This window comes from Paroedura picta, chromosome 8 (genome assembly GCF_049243985.1).
Source record: "Paroedura picta isolate Pp20150507F chromosome 8, Ppicta_v3.0, whole genome shotgun sequence".
Taxonomy (NCBI): domain Eukaryota; kingdom Metazoa; phylum Chordata; class Lepidosauria; order Squamata; family Gekkonidae; genus Paroedura; species Paroedura picta.
Window position 1 is genome coordinate 55,718,829 of NC_135376.1, and position 18,152 is coordinate 55,736,980.

Consider the following 18,152-nt stretch of genomic DNA (forward strand, 5'->3'; position numbering starts at 1 on the left):
GAAGAAGAAGAAGAAGAAGAAGAAGAAGAAGAAGAAGAGTTGGTTCTTATATGCCGCTTTTCCCTACCCGAAGGAGGCTCAAAGCGGCTTACAGTCGCCTTCCCATTCCTCTCCCCACAACAGACACCCTGTGGGGTGGGTGAGGCTGAGAGAGTGCTGATATCACTGCTCGGTCAGAACAGTTTTATCAGTGCCGTGGCAAGCCCAAGGTCACCCAGCTGGTTGCATGTGGGGGAGAGCGGAATCGAACCTGGCATGCCAGATTAGAAGTCCGCACTCCTAACCACTACACCAAACTGGCTCACCAAAAGGCCAGTACCTTGAACTGAGCCCAGAAGCAAACTAGGGGCCAGTGTATATGGAACACGATTGTAATAATATAGTCCCCACAACTCACTCCAGTCAGCCACAGAATACTGTACCAACCATAGCTTCTGGACAATCTTCAAAGTCAACACTGCATTAATCTAATGCAGCAAAGACAGATACACTTAAATGTTAAGCATATGCTTTCAAATCCAACTTCCACTATTGCATTCAGTTGCCTACAATACATAGCAACTTCAGCCTATGATCTGGATAACCCAGGCTAGTCTAATCTCATCAGATCTCAGAAGCTAAGTGAGATCAGCCCTGGTTAGTATTCGATGAGAAACCACACCAAGAAATACCAGGGTTGCAATAGAGAGGCAGTCAGTAACATATCACCACTGAAGGTCTCTTGCCTTGAAAACCCTGCAGGCTGTGACTTCACAACACTTTCAACCACCATCCTTTGAAGAGGCTGACAAATGTATTACACTACAAAATAACTATCTCTTCTCAGATTATGTTACTAGATTGAAAACAAAACTCATTTTTTTGAACCTCTGACAGTTCCAAAGCAATGAAAACATTTAACAGAATTACATATTTTTGCTGCAGACGCACATTTCCTTCAAGATATGTGGAAATCAAAAAGAACTGGCAGGTGGCAAATGATGACAGAAGACTGGGTTGGGCTTTCTTAGTACTGGAGACATACTGTCATAGTCAGCCCTCCCAAAGAGGACACCTTGAGAGACAAGGAGTCTGGCTTCACAGACACATTCAACAAGTTTGGATCCAAATGTAACCAGCAAGCATCCTGAAGTAGTCTTTAGAGAAAGGTTCTATAGAAGGTTCATTTCCTGACAACAAAGCTCCCACACCTAAGCCATCAGTACTATTGGAAGAACAAGTAAACAGCTCACTGAAGTACTCACCCCATTAGAACAAAAGAAACAGCAACAGAAACAAAAGTTTAAAGAGAAAGATATAATACTTGTCTGCAGGGCCACTATTACATTGGAAGGAGACTGGAAGGAGGAGAAAGATCTTCCCAGGTTGAGGGCTGAATGCAGGGCCTCAGCTACTGGAAAGGATCCCAGAATCAAACTTGGACATTGCCATGCCATATATGAGAGATGTACCCACAGGTCAGTGTGGGTACCTACTGGCTCACCTTTGCACAAGGCCTGCCTGGTCTGCTCTGGGACCTAGACTACCATTTGCTGTGCTTTTCTTGGACCATGCCTTGATGTCTGGCTCATCCTCTGACTATGTTTCTGACTCCTGCCTTTCCTGACCTTGGGCTGTGTTTCTGACCTTAGTCTGGGAGTAACAGGTACTGAACTTATCCTGCTACTCAGCGCACATGCTGTTAGAGAAAGAAAAATGCTTGACTGGGGCCTCAGATTAGGAGTAAGAAGTCGGGTTCTGAAAGGCTTCATAAGAAAGAAGCAGCTCTGTGATCAAGGTCAGACTGACCATACAGATCAGCCTTTCTCAACTTTTTTTATCATTGAGAAACTGCTGAAACATTCTTGACCCAGTATATATTTAAAAAATTGAAAATATATATTAAAAATTAATTAACTCCCACCCATTAAGGAAAACTTTCCAGGCCCCTCAAGAAACTCCAGGGTTTCATGAAACCCTGGTTCAGAAAGCCTGATATAGATTTTAAAAAGAAGAAACCCTGGGCCTAGGGTTTAAGGGATACCAGTTTAGATGGAACTGAATTTCTTTTTTTTGTGAAAAGGGTTTTTTTAAAAAGCATATACTACACTGTTCATTTTAAATGTCAAGTAAATACATGAGATGTCTCATTATTTTCAATACTGAGTGTGCAATGGGAAGTCATAATTCACCCAGAGCATCCAAAACACTTGGATCAGCCCAAAGATCATCCCAATCTCAGCCATTTAGAATTGACATGATTTTATAAAATTCAAGGCCTTTGCCCAGTTTTATTGTCACTGTGTGTAAAATTTGTAAAACAGCAGGGATTTTTAAATCTCCGTTACTTTTATTTGATGAAAACAGATGGAAAAGTCACTAAGTATTAAGAGCAGAAATCATTTCACATAAATTCTCAGTCTTTATAACAACACTGCAAAGTAAATTTGGCTGCAATTTTAAATCCTTTTATTGTGTGCTCTCTTTAAACAAGAGGCCAATTTTCAACAGAATGAGATACAGCGTAACTGCTATCTTTACATTCTCCACTAAGAACTCAATTTAACTCCATTAAATGTTTTCTGAATGACGTATATAGTACACAAGATAGAAAAATATCAAAAATGCATACCCACAAATAATTTGCCTTAGCACTGTAATTATTAGGTAAATGTTAATTATTACAACACTTCTACAAACATGAAAAATGAACACTACTGACTAAATGATAATATTGTGTCTCATTGTACAATGGTTGTCAGAATCACGAATCTAAAGAAGCTTCATGCTTCTAACAAAAAAATAAGTTTATGCAAATTACAGTATGTGCCAAATATCCTCAGAGAATAACCTCAGGCTTAACTATTCTTGGGTGTTACATTCTAATGCTGCTTTAAATATGTCAGACGGTATGTTAGAGTAAGCAAGCCTAAGATGCTAAATACCCAAACATTCATAGACATGGTAAATTGGCTACAAACCTACTTATGATTATCTGTGCAGATTAACAACTTGTGTGGAATTTAAAGTCCACAATTTACATGTACGCAGTTGACTCTGCAGATGTAGTATAGACATATGATTGTAGGACAAAAGGAAATCCTGGACCAGTGGAGATTACAATTGAACTTGCTGCATTCCCTATATACCACTTTCTCAAGCTCCAGTAGCTGGAGCTGTGGGTTCTTAAGCCATCTGAAGAAGAGGTACCCATAGCAAACTGGGTTCCATGGGGGCTGGAGCAAAAGACTGCTGATGACCATATCTTCAAAGATTTCAAAGTACCTCTTTATTCAGCTCCTAATATGTATGCCAACTTAAGATGTCATAAGGCGGCTATTTCTGCCCTCTTTTCCTGCAGTCTTGTTCTTGGCCCTACCCTCTCCTGACCACCTCAGGGGGTGACTCACCATGGCCTTTAAGGCCTGTCTACCACTGTCTCCAGCCCTTGCCCCTTAAAGCAACCTGCCAAGCCCCTCTGACTGCAGCTAACCAACCTCACCCCAAATTGCCTGGCCACAAGGGTTTATGGGTGTGGCCAACTGTGGGCTGCTTTTGCAAAGGTGATACAGCCTGTTTCACTTTCTGTTTCTTGCTGCCCAGGTGGCCTTGAGAGAAGTACACCCTGGACCGGTGACACAAGAGAATTAAAAAGGCTTGATTATGGAGTACCAATGCACAGAACTGCCTCTGCACAGGGGTTTCTCTACTTGGTTCTGCTCAGGAAAAACCCTGAACCCACATCTTACAGAGGCAGATGAAGTAATGTGATGACAGAGATTCAGGAAATTATGCAAGACTTTTGCCAATGAAGTTTTGGAGCTTGCCTATAGGGTAGATTTTTTTGTGTTTTCACAGTGGTAGTGACTTTTGGGTATTTTGGGTAGCCTCATTTTTTCCTGTACATGTTTTTGGAGCTAGAGGACAGGATGAAGAAGACTGTTTTATAGAAGTGGCTTTTATTCGCATTAATATTTTGTTTTCTTGTAATGCATTTCAAACATAGGCAAAATTATACTTTGGAGTTGGAGCTGGTCCTGACAATGAAGAGAATTCAAAAGCCAGCCTACTTAGGAGATCAGAGACAGTGTGTTGGAAGGTGCTTGCATGTCCTATGGTTCCTCAGAGGATGGCCATCATATCATCATGTGTAATAAATGCAGAGTTGACTTCTGCTGTGCTGAATATATTAAAACAAGAAGACAATTTACTGGAGTGCACAATGACATTTTATTGGCGTCCAACATGCAACAACTGAAGAAATTCTAAAATTAAGAGTACAGATTTGATCAAGTAAGAAATGCTTAGGGCTACCCCAAATGACATGACATGCTTTTCATCATTCTACACATACAGATGCCACATAGGTCTATAATATGTGACTTCCTGTGGCCAAAAAAGTACATACTTGATCAATCATTGCACAAAAAACAAATAAACCCTCATTTGCCAAGGCATGCTCGTATCTTTTGTAGACTTGCTATTTGATTCTATAGCATTATATTGTACCAAAATAAATACCTAAGCTGAATGAAGCAGTGGTATCATGTGTAAGATTAAACTTAAAACAGCGTATTTGAACATTTCAAATGAGAGTCAACAAAGATTCTGGCATTTTTAGGGCAAAATTACACATTAGATTCATAATCAGAATTCCCAGTTTTTAGCTCTTGGAATGGCACTTGAACTACAGCTGTAGTATAGGCTTAAGAAGAGTTTACCTCCCCCTGTATACACTATCTGATAGGGACTGATTGTGCCCCAAAGTGCTTGTAGCTTCAATAAGGGAAAGAAAATGATTCCAGCATGACACCCAACCTCCCCCCCCCCCTTTACAGGATGTGGTTTGGGTATGTATATCTGCTCTCTAAATATTAGAGAAATACTATGGGGAGAAGAGTTGATCCCATCTCTACCCCACCACCACAGCCTTCATGCAGACCAGACTCTGTCAAGGGTGCTTGGGAAGGTTAAATCACCTAAGCAGATACACCCTTCTAAGCCCACTGAAACTTAAGATTGAATTGTCATTCATGGAATACTAGAAGGACATGTAGCTTTGACCCTTACTTGGCAGAAATGAAGCTGAAAACTTTAAAAAAGCAAACCTAAACCATTTAAAAGAACAATACTGATGTATATTCAATACTGCCAATAAACCATTATTACATTTAGAATCAATTTTGGATACACAGAATGGGGATTCAGAAATGCAGGCCATGTTATTGCACCAACATGCTTCATGCACTTCTGGAAATCAGCCCTTTGAATACCTGAAATAAATAATTTTAACAGAATTAGAAGCCCTTTTAATTGAGCAGTTCTTTTAATCAGTCATCAGTTGCCTCAGAGAGAATAAGAAGTAGGCATATATCAAGCAACTTTTAAAACACATACAAATTCATGTACTATTCTACAATAGGGGTATGCTAGGACTCGCACTTCTGGGGAAATTTAATCTGTGTTCAATTTTAAAAGATGTAGTTGTAAATAATATTTTAGAGCAGCAGTAAAGACAATGTACTTTAAAAAATTTAACTGAGCAAAGCTCTGGAGATTGGGGGCAGGAAACTGCAATGACCATTACTGTGTTTAATGGAGAAACTGGATGCATTCATAAAACCTTCAAATACAAGGCAACACTGTCATATCAGGACCATTGCAAATAGCCCTTGATTTACAGCTGACATAAGATGTAGGCTAAGCTTCATCTATGGATAATTCTACATTCATTGGTAAGTGGCAATCAAGCTCAACATAAAAACACAACAGCAAAAGTAATACAAATATTAAACATTGTCTTTGATGGCAATAACTTTTCACTTACTATTTACAACCCTAAACATGACTTCATGTGCTTTACAAAAAGTTCTAAATATTCTGCTGGTATGTGGTGCTGCTTCAAAAGAAAACAATTCAAAATGTCTGTTTGCTGATAAGCCCTTCATGCTAACAAGAAAGCGCTGTTAATATGTGAAACGTGTTCATTCGCCGCATCGCCCATCTCGGGGATGACTAATGTGGGTCCTGAGAGGATGGATTTTTTTCCAGCTCCTAAACTGTTCTACAGAAGCTATTTTACACTGAAGGTAAGTATACAATGTTCTAGTAGGCAACATTTATTCTAAGATAAATTGCAAGTGGTTTGCAGAGACCCGGTGAGTCTAAAAATATTCTAAACCTGGAGAGTGATCCCACTGAGACTGCACCCAAACAGAAGTTCCTCTGTAGGTGGGCAAAGTGATGCAGGCATAGGCAACCCCACTGTCATATGTAGAGACTACAGCTGGGGCTTGGATGTTGCTCCCCCAAATGCACTGTTGTACAAGGCAGTTGCGTGTCTGACTACTATCTTTCTGATGATGTACCAAGTCTTTGTAGAAGCTGGCCAGAGATAAAACTCCAAGTAGCTGCCTTTAGACTCTAATTATACATTGGTTTGTAAACAATGCACTGTGCCTATTTTTGTAACTATCCCTTTTCTAAGGTACATCTGTCTTTCGGACATTTGCAATTAAGGATCAGAAATAAGATGCTCATTTATAGATCAGAGAAGAGGGCATTACAAGAGAGAAAACGTGAGTTTTTCAGCTAATGCAATCTGTACACACATACCACATACATCATAATCAAGTTCTTATTACCTCTGCTCTGTACTAAAATTTTTATAGTTCACTATCGGCTTTGATCATTCACATTTAAGAGCATCACTCTAAAGGTAAAAGAGAATAAATATTTCTAACAGCTTACATGTTCTATGGTTTATGCTCCTCTCTATTTTACTTGAGTAACTCATTGAAGAGGTGTGATGAACTTGCACATAATGCAAGTTCATCATCAATGACCCAGTGTCTTCCAATATCATGGACAGAAGACATTAGTACACTGAAACAGTTGCAAGCTTTGAATATTTCATACTTTCAAAAAATACAATGACGTATAAACACCGAAGGTACACATCTACATCAAATGTAGAATGCAAAAAAAAAAATTACAACAGATTAGAATGTATCATTTGGCACATGGATATAGCAGAATAAAGCAAAACCATGAAGATTTGGAATTGAACTAAATGCCCCATCTGAAGCCCTGCCTATGAACATCTTGAAATGGGGACAAAATTCTCCAGAGGCATACTAAAAATATATTGGCACTGAGCCAAATCAGACAAGCTGATATAAATTCAGTGCCACCTTAAAAATGGCCAGAATTGGGGATATGTTGGGGACAGGATTTATTGACCATCCTAAATTCCCCCAGCCTCAGTCACTCCTGGTGCCTGCGTAACATTTTACCAATGTGCTAGCATAGTTCTAAAAATATGTACCGAGTCTCCTAGCCCTGCCCAGTTTAGGATTTTGACTAAATATGCAGCCAGTCAGTACAAGATATTCTTCATCACTGCAGCCATCTTATAAACCTGCATGAGGGCAGCTAAGGAAGACTGGAGCTGAGGGGCTGCTGGGATGAAAGACACTGAGTTGTGGCAGTATTCCCCATCTGCAACAAGAAAATGTTGTGGGGGCCTGCCAACCAGCATGAGCAGCCAATCCTAAGTGATTACTTTCTATAGTACAAAACTTCAGCTATACTTGGGACACCTAGCAGAGCTCTTTGGTAGCTATTTTCATGCAAGACTCAACCGGAAGACCTTGGATATACAATGTCTGTGTATTTTTGCTGCATCATCTCTTTCTCTGTTACTACTAGGAATTATAACAGAGAAACCTCCTGAGATAGCGTGTTCTTTTGAAGTTCCAGAGTCTGCATCTCTCCTGCCTGGCAAAAGGCTGGTATTCCCTTGTACAGGGGAGGTCTCAGAATTTCAGCAGGGCTGCCTTTGCAAAAGGTAACATGTATGCAAGATGGGGCTTATGCATGTATCTATGAACTACTTGAACTTGGAGCAATTTTATTTGTAAAAAGATGGCCAGTTTTAATCTTTATTCTTCATTTTTGGTCAGAAAAATCCTTCTGTCTAGTGCCCACTTGGCAAACATTAGCAAAAAGAAATCCAACTTTTCAACACTCCAGTGTTCTTGACTTGTGAAAACTTATTCTGTGCTTTATCCATCAAACACTCTATGCAAATCACAATACTACTGATTAGTATGAAGCAGGTTTCCTACTAGAAATTGCATTTTGCCACTCTGAGAGGTGGACACAACACTATATACAAGTATTAATCAGAGATGCATCTAACCAAATAAATCCATCACACTTAAATAAAGGACACTACTTGATATTTAACAGAGTATTTTTTTAAATCAATTATTTATAGCAATAATCATCCATATTGGCAAAAACAATATACTATACAATTTGCATTTTCTGTCTCAATTTGGCAAAAACCAAGGAAAGATGCATACAGCACACAGATGCCTTAAAACATTGCTGTCAGTAAACTGTATCAGTTTGAATTCACATAAACATTAAACACATGAGGTATAACTTTTGTTTCACGTGTATTTCTTTTGTTTCACTTGCTCAACCTTAATGGATGCTTGTACGTTTAAATAAGCGGTATGCTATACCTGTATGCAACATATCCAGTTTGTAATATCCCAGACATGCTGTGTGCCATTTGGAAAGCCCACATTCTAAGGACAAGATTGAGAGCTACCAATTTAAATGTTTCAAATTAATTCCACATTAGAGCCCACCCACCTGGCAAAAGCATGGAATGAAGCTTCCTCTTTACTCAGTGTGGTTTGATGGCTATTAATGATAAACTTCCATACCACCACATTTATCTTCATGTTTAGCATTGCAAAGTACAACCTGCCTGTGCACACCCACATTGACAGCATGCTGTATCCAAGAGACTGACTGAGGTGCAAAGTAAATATTCAAGTGTTTGGGATCCTATGAGTGCAGCAGTATACAAGTTAGCTGTGATGTAAATATTATCCTCATGTAAATTTTTAATGTAAAAGGAATATTTTATTATAAGAACTTAGTTTATTTTTGTAAATGCTATGTAGTTTGTGTACAGGTTTAGCCAAAACCTGCTGATATTTAGTGTCAACTTATAATTCAGGAAGAAATGAGGGGATAATAAGAATTAAGGTATCAATAAGCTGTCCATCCCACTACTCTCTAAAGAAATGCCATGGGGTGATGGGAAGACACCTCAGCTTTTGGAAAATTTGCCTGCTCGTCGAGAAGGTTCATATGGCACACGGAGAATACTGGGAGTTTCCTCCATTACTCGTACGAGAAGATTGTCAATGTAGTCCTCAAGTTCACGAATGTGGGTGTCCTTCTTCTTCAATTGTTCTTTATGTTTCACTAATTCTTGTAACACCTCTTCATATGTAAGGTTACGATACCCTGCAGTGGCATCAAAAGGGTTTCCATCCTAGAATAAAACAGAATTGAAAGAAACATTTGGGAAAATACAAGAATCTGTGAGAATCTGAAACTTCCAATGGACATTCTCCTTAGACAGTCCCAATATCAAATAGGGCTGAAATAGGTCAAAAAAATTATTTTAAAGAGGAACACAGAAAAAAAAAAAAACATTTCCACTGACTTCAAACAAATAATGAGCCAGCTGTGCTAGAATTGGCAGCATATAAATATAACTATTACATTAGGAATAAAATAATCTGCATCTGATAATTTGGGGCTTGACAATTTATCAAAAATCAACCATCTTTGTATATACACAGTAAATGCATCTTTATAGTGTTCAATATTGCTGATTTGAAGCTAAAGCCCATCAGATGTAACCAGGGGTATTCACAGAATACATCATACACTATTCCTGCACTACCCTCAATTTCATGCTGCACGGAGGGCAATGATCAGTGGATTACAGACATAACGAATTAATGAGTGGCATACTGTAACCGAAGCCCCAGGTCTTAAGACCTCTGGAACACTTCTTATCCTGCAAAAGAAATACTGAAGAAAACCTCTCTCCATAGTACAATTAACCATTGGACTAAGGATTAGAGTAAGAGCTGATTAAATTTCTATACCACAGATAAGACATAATAATAATAATAATAATAATAATAATAATAATAATAATAATAATAATAATAATAACATAGTTATGCAGAAACCACTAGAAAGGTTGCTGCATGATGGAAGGCCATTAACATCAGAGAATTTGACAGAGGGATCCCTCATTACAACTACATTCTTCATGCAAATTTGGTGGCAGCAGCACTGGCATGGATACTAATTGGAAGGTGCTATATTTGTCTGGTTTAACTGGAATAGTCTGGTAAGAAGTAGTATGTATTATCCCGAGGCTAGCCATTCAATAGGAACATTTCACTTGATCCATGCCCCTTTTAAAAGGGGCCCACACCCAAATCTGACCACAACAAATTTAATCTTTAAACAAGATCTTTTATTATGTGTGAGCATTTACTTATACACAGTCTAATTTACAAAACAACTGTGGTCCCAGGAAGAGTACTGGAACCATTTGAATGATTCTGCTGATTAAGCCTGGCATCACTACAGTAAGAAAGAAATGAGAAGTTGCAGCAAAATATAAATACTAAGGAATTTACAGTACACCAACTTTTCAAGCTCTCACTGTTGGTCTGTAGCAAAAGCAGGAGCAGATTGTAATTGAGATCTAAGGGAAACAGGCCTCCATCTGGGACCCACAGTGCCGCATTATTAAGTGAACATTTCTCTGGAATACTTCCCACTCTCCTGGCAGAAGATGCTGCAAGGGAACCAGTCTACATTTGAAAAAAATCCAAAACGATTAAAATGGATAATAGATGTGGTTCAAAAACATTTCTTGGTTGCTTCCCAACAGTGAGATAACTCTTCTATGCTCATGATCTTTAATGAATGTGCATTCTATTTTAAGCATTTGTCTGTATATAAAACACTCTATATTTAAATAAATGTTAGCAGCTAATTTACCCATATATGTAAAACTGGCCAAACAGTTACGTGCAGGTGAATATATGAAAACAGACTTGCACTTACCTGTAACTGTTGGCTCACTGGTGTCTTCTGTGCAGATGCACATTGGGACTGCGCTTGCGACGGCGAGCCATGGATTTTTTTTCTTTCTAGCTCAGAAACTCCAAAGAGTAGATGCCCTGCCCCCTCTCGGAACTCATGCATGTGTGGGATTTCCCATCCAGTGCATCCAAAAAACGGAGGAAATTTGTTTGCACAGAGTGCAGTGATGAAAGGGCATTCACTTCCAGCAGACATCCAGGACTCAAACTGAGACCACTTCCTGTCATAAGAATATTTGGTTGAAGATTTATGGGCTTGAAGAAAGATCTCCAATACCCCTTGAGAGAAGGAACACCCTATGGAGACGCTACATTGTGGTGCAACAATGGACTGTGCATTAGCAAGTCTAGGGTGGGAGGGAACAGTCTGTAGTCCATGCCTGCTAAACATAATTGATCTGAGAATCATATCTGGCAGGCCAGAAGGGAGAAACTAGGATACATTCCATCTAATCTAATCAGTCACCATTTTCCCTATAACCTTTTAGGAGCATGGGAGAGATTGCATAGAAGAGTGTGCCTGGAATGTTTCTCCCAAGACAGTTGGATTGCAGAATTCTGGTGCTTTCTTGGACTCAACTGTTGCAAACAGTTCTATCTGAGGACACCCCCAGGTATAGAAAATGTCCTTGAAATATCTGTGTTGGATAGACCATTTGTCTATAGACCCTGCTCAGGTTGTTTGCTTTTGTATTCAAAGTCCCTGCTATGTGGATGGCCCTGGGAAGGGCTCCAATGATCATCAGCTACTTCTCAAGCTGCTATTACCTCTAAACAAAGCCTTTGGGAACCCATGCCTCCTTGTGTGTTGAAATAATACACTGTTGTGGCATTGTCTGTTTGGATCATCACCCTCTTGCCGCTGAGAATATCTGAAATGGAGATAAGGGCAAATTTTACCACATAAAGTTCCAGACCATTAATATGGGGAGTATTTTGCATTAAAGACTACCAGCCCTGCACTGAAAAGCTTTCACAATGGGCACCGAAAACAGATAGTGAAACATCTTTGGTAAGAAATTTTTAAGAACTTGTTTAATTTTTGGAGATCCAATATGGGCCTATGCCCATCATCTTTTTATCCACTAGAAAAATACTGAATGGAAACCTCAGGAGTGAAGCCCACTTGGGGCCTGTTCCACTGTGCCCTTCTGCAGAAGTTCCCCTAGCTAATCCTCAGCTTTAACAGCGAGTTGCTAGAGAGAAAGCAGTATTGCTTAGCCATGAGTGCTTCCTGAGAACTATGGCAATCAATATGGCTGATGCATCCACAGCATGTCTGCTCATGTTAATCTCCAGTTTCAAGAATTTAATCACTTCAAACTGGATAAGTTTAGTCAGGATTCATCGGGCAATTGTTCATGTACTGGGAAAGACTCTCCCATTGGAAAAGTTGGTAGCCTCCCATAATCATTTGATAGCTTGCTACTTGAGAAATGAGAGATAAAGATGCATTAAACATCCAAATGGCAGCTTTTCCAATAGGATGAATGCTGGCCAGGCAATTGGTATGCTTCCATGTCATCCATGACCAATGAAGATGGTGGTGGATGCATGGACAGATACATACAGGAGGTCCTGCTTTACTCTGTATAAATCTTTAAGCTTACAAGGTGTCACCTGAATAGAGACTGATTTCCACCAGATTGCAATGGCAAGGTCAGAAAGAACCTCCAGGTTCAGAAATGCAACTATCCCTGGAGCGTCAGATTAAAGACAACTCAAAATTCTGTCCTTCAGACATCTGAAGTGGAAACATCAATGTAAAAAACTTTCATCATTCATAGAATTCTATTTTCCATAGAGATGGAAGTTTTTGCTAGGAGATAGTAGGGATGGGCTGCCCATGGTATTGTCAGAGGATAGATCTGAGGCACTATAGCAAGATGCCACAGAGAACCTTTCTTCAGGCACAGAGACTGAAATGGAAGCAGTGTGCAGTGGGAATCCATGTATTTCTGTGTATCTGGGTCTTGCCCATCTAAAATTTGAGGGTGATATCCAGCCCATCTACTTAACTAGAATGGCAACATACAGTAAGAATACTGAGGGGGGCACAAGTTGCTAAGATAAGGAGGTCCCAATTCCAAGATATCCCACAAAGATGTTTGGTTTGTTGTCATTGGCACCCAAAAAGAAACCGGAAAAGGAGGCTACATGTGGCAACCGGATGCATGGGGGAACCAGGATGACATACTGATCTGTCTCTGGACCCTTATAAGCCTTGACACACCCTAACTTGGGTGCAGACTTAGTCTTCTCCTTATGCTTCAATTTCATATGCCTCTTCTCATGAGGTTCTGAATGCAACTGAACCTTGGTCAATGGATCCAGAGAAAGTGAATGTGGGAGCCTAGATTTTGACTACGGAGCAATTGAAGTGGCCTGGATGGAGGGATCAAAGTGGTCCTGATAGTCAGGCTCATAGGATCCAAAGGGGCCTTAGAATGGAGCTCAGTCAGAGGCGAGGGAGCCTGAGTTAGTAGGGGCCAAGTTCAAAGTGATCTTGGAAGCAATCAAGGAGTACAAAGCCTTATCCCACAGTGTAGCTTTCAGCCTAGAGGCCCTATCTGACCAAGTCATTGCAAAGTGCTGGCAAATTGAACATTCCAACATTGGCCTTTTATGCACGGCAGCAGCATAAAAGGCAGCAGCCTCCATGCCGTTGCACGGGAGCGGTGCATGCTGGGCTGCCCCGGCATAGTGCACATGCACACGCTGAACGCCGGGGCCAGGAGGTAAGCCAGAGCGGTGGGGGGAGGTTTGGACAGCCTGGGGGGGAGTGGGGGGGCCCAGGCCCCCTCTGCATGCCCAGGTGGGGGCAGGGGATAGCCCCTGCCAGTTCCGGGGCTCCAGAGGGACACCGTAGGGTCGGGGCTGGGCAGGCCAACAGGCGCAATTATGCACAGCACCAGCCTGGCGCAGCCCCAGTTTACCCAGGAAGCTATGGAAGATCCCGCGGTTGCTTAACGCGGGCCTTCCATAGCCCTGGGTCGAGAGGTGTCCATGCAGGCGGCGGCAGCAGCAAGCGTTATCGGTGATTTTTCCTGAAGCGCTGCTGCCGCCAATGCGGGCATTATGGCCCGTGCATTAGGGGCCATTGTGGGCCTCTCCTATGCACATGGACCACTACTGTGCATCATTTTTATCCTACATTTCTAAACAGTACCTTGGATGCCATGATGTGGAATCACAAGCACAACAATCAGGTAGAACCTGAACAATGAGGCTTGCCTCCTCTGAAATAAACTCCCAAATGAGTGCAAAATGAGTCCCTGATGGATAAAAAGAAGTTTTCTGTCCTGGAACACACTGGGTGCAGGGCTGTTTCACACAATGCACGTGCGAACTTGAAAAGGCAAAGGCACAATCTAGTATAGCATGGTCAGAGTCCAGATTCCAGGTCAGGTACTGAGACAATAATAAGCACAGTTTCAGGGCACATTCAGAAATCAAAGAAGATATGGTCCAGGGAGCCAGTCACAAAAGGCAGGCAGAATAAGTGGCAGTGATGTCTGAAATAATTTGATGTGTTGCTTCCACAGCCCACCTTTCCCTCCTGTGACATTTCTAATAGAGTGATTTGTCTCACAGCTGGGATGCATCATGCAGGTATGCATACTTTTCCCTAACTATCTAAATCCAGGTGTCTCTGAATTGCTAGTCACACACTCCATCTTCTCTCCATCATCCCATGACGGATCCTCCTCTGCCTCTGTTCTAATCATTCTGGAGACGAGAGAGGCAAAGTGGGAGGCTGTCTGGTTCTGAGCCCTGAGCTTGAATAACTGGGGTGAATCATCATTTTACAGGGAAGCACTAACCTCCTGCAAAAGGCTGACAATGAACTAAGCCACCCTTCATCTGCCTATTCTTCCTCAGAGTTTTCTGCCTTTTTCAGGTTGGCTGTGCTTGGCTGATTCACATCTTTTATCCACAATGACAAAAATCAACAGAGCATGCTAGGAACCTTCCTATCCTTGCAGTGGCAGAAAAGGAACTGAGGGAAGGGAGAACCTGCTGACAAAGCACATGACACATTGGGTAGGAATCCTGTGCACGTGTCAACTTTGAAATGGGTCAGGCAGCCCCTCTTTGGAGTTTTTGAGCTAGAAAGACAATGTCTCAAGGCTGGCATCAGTAAGCAGAGTCCCAATGTGAGGCTGTATGAGAAGATGAAAGATGACCTGCTTTCATTGAGAAGTATATATTTAATATATGCTATCAAGTAATGTGAAAACTCTCCAATGACTTTTACATATGCAAGTCATCACTTGATGTTGCAAGTCACTGAATGATGAATATGTATTTGTGAATAAATTCCCCTCTCTTGACGCAATCATACTGCCAACAGACACAAGTGAGCAGAAAAACATCAAAAGGACATGTTTTTAAAGGAGTAAACTTAAAGCATAGTAGTTAACAAACAGAACCAGGCTAGATATCACAATTGCATCACAAATATTTTGGCTTGTTGAATAATCAATCCAGAAATGATGTCTCAAAAATTATTTTTAGCCAAAGTCCCTCCCTGTTTATTTTTTTGTGGGCCTATACATCTATCCAGTACTGGGAAGAGAAAGGGTATCTCTTCCCCCTTTTTTCCGTAATTCATCTCTGCCAGATCTGGGAATGCAGAAAATAGAACTGTGTAACAAAGGCATATCCAAAAACTACTGTTTGAACTGCCTTTTCTTTGACAACTCAACCTTTAGGAATGCAGCCAAGGATTTATGTAGCTTCTTAAGCCTTGTTTGTCTAATTACCCATTCTAGTCCTCCCATGGCTGAGATACAAAAATCAGATCACTCGGATTTAAGCAGATTTCAATGGGACTAAATAGTCAATGAGATTTTTTATGATCATTTTGCAGACTGCTTCGTGTATATTGCAACATCTATATTTTGAGCAAATTAATACCAGAATTCTAACACAGCATTTACCTAGAAAGAAGAGCCTGCTAGATTCTACAGAATGACTGATTTACAGAATAGTAAACTAAATTAACAGAATTTTAAACTAATCCAACAAAGAAAACATGTTTTAGCAGTCCTTTCCAATGAATCAATGAACATTGATGGGCAAGTTTAACAGATTTAAGAGTCTGTTTACAGCAAAAAACCAAACAAACAAACAAACAATTGGATGACAATTTAGAATGGAAACAAACCAAGTTCTAAATAATGTAAAAACAAAGGTGTGTTAAACTATAGTAACAATATGTGCAAGTAATTAGTTCTCAACTCTAGCAATGACAAAACAACATTCAAACAGGCTCACTACAGAGAGAAGGAAAGAGAGAGCCTGCATTTGGAAAACCAACAGCTCAAACACTGAGACACTTATGACCTAAAATATTTCAATGGTTATCATCAGCTCTCTAAATCCAATTTAAACTTTAGGAAGCTTGGTGACATAAACTGATGCCTGTTTGAAGCTGAAGGCTATCATTAAGGAGGACACACACTGATGATTTAGGAAGCATGCCACCTCAAATATGCAAGAATTCAGCTTTACTCCCACTCCCTTTCATAGCAATCTCTGTCTGCACTTTGGCACCACTCACATCATTAAAACATGCAGGTGGCAAAACTGGAATAAGGCTAATTAGACAGGGCTAGCTAACAACCCGGATAAATGCTACAAGTTAAGCACTTGGTCAACTGTTTAAATGTTTAAGCTCTTGGAAACAACAGAATGCAAAAGTGTATTTGCATGGTTTACATTCATTAGTTATAACTTATAATTTCAGTTTTTTGTCAATTCTCCAATCCCAGAATTCTAATACCAATATGTAAGACTTCACAGATAAATCTTTCTGGAGGACTTTACATTAAATTCATATATAATCTGAGTGGAATTGCACAGGAAAAATACCCAGCATTGTTTGATGTGTTTGTCTACAAGTATAATGTGCACAAACACACACACACATTGCTGAAGGTAGTCGTAGCATATTATTAGATACTGTATCACAGATGGTCCTGCATTTATATATCGTTAAGATGTTCACTTATGCTCAGACCATATGTACATTTTAACGTACAATCACCAAGTATGGATGCAAATACCGAAATATGAATTCAGTCTTTAGCAAACATGGCATGCATTTTTGTATATTTTAAAGGAATGAGGGGAAAGTAATTCTAACAAATATTTTCCTGTTGCTTACCAAGAATATTTCTGCAATACCCACATTTCAGGAAAGTAGAAACAGATTTTAAATAGGTGAACAGGTAGGAAAAGCTTTGATGTTTGGGTTCAATTGGATAATCACAACTACTGGGAAATTAAGAGATAAAACGGTAACTTGGTATTCTTTGATCATCTGTTTGCTGTTCTAATGAGGGGCTTTGCTCTGGGAATATCATCCTAGATACTTTCACATCTCTTGTCCTACTTGCTTCATCTCTTTCAGCTCTTAATTAGGCTTTAAAGAGCTCTCACTGCCCTTTCAACTGGCTACTGCTCCTGTTTAAACACTGTTCATTCACAGACAGGTGTTGGCACCAGCAGAGCACAAGGCATACAAACTTAATTACCAAACACTGCATCCAGGAGGAAAAAAGAAATAACTCACTGGAAGAGCATCCTACAAATTACTTCAAACTATTTAAGTATAGTTTTGCAACGCAGAAATTCTTTTTACAATAGTTATATTTCAAATTAAGCATATAAAACAATACTTTCTACAGTCTAATTGTATCTTGAATAAAATAAACTGAACTTCATAAACTTACAAGTAAAATATGGGAACTGGAAACAAGCCATAAACAATTGTCATGCTTAATTCCTCTAAATAATTAGTAGGTAAAGATTTGCATCAAGTTTTCACTAAACAAGCCATTACATAACTTTATTATTTTTAAAATGCACAGAACTTAATACAAATATTATAGACAAATGGTGCAATTCTATGCAGTCTACATGGGAGTAACCCCCCTGACTTCAGTGGCAACTTTTTCTGAGCATATATGCAAAACACATACCATTAAAATCAATGAAGTGCACTTATCTTCCAAATCAAACTTTCAATAGAATGGACTCCAAAACTGCCAAGCTAAAGCAGCTTTTGATATTGCTTTTAAATTCAGAGAATAAATTACTGCTTGGTTGAATTCAATTTTATCTGACTGAAAACATTAATTTAGTGCATTAGAAGATCTTGGA

General features: G+C 39.9%; 1 protein-coding gene across 3 annotated transcripts in view; it reads right to left on the minus strand.

The window, feature by feature from the left end:
• Positions 1-4,185: 4,185 nt before the first annotated feature.
• The window catches only part of RAB11FIP2 (RAB11 family interacting protein 2), a 44,609-nt gene continuing 30,642 nt past the window's right edge, over positions 4,186-18,152 (minus strand). Inside the window, exons 5-6 of one of the 3 annotated variants that reach the window (XR_013233601.1) lie at positions 11,751-11,854; positions 11,063-11,203 (exon numbers count right to left, since the gene is read on the minus strand). Coding sequence is in view for 2 of the 3 variants with exons in the window: in XM_077349896.1 (XP_077206011.1) it covers positions 9,113-9,340 (228 nt within the window). In the remaining variant the exon portion in view is untranslated. Of the gene's footprint in view, positions 9,341-11,062; positions 11,855-18,152 lie in introns of those variants that run through there. The other 2 variants (XM_077349896.1, XM_077349897.1) reach the window with 2 other exon arrangements.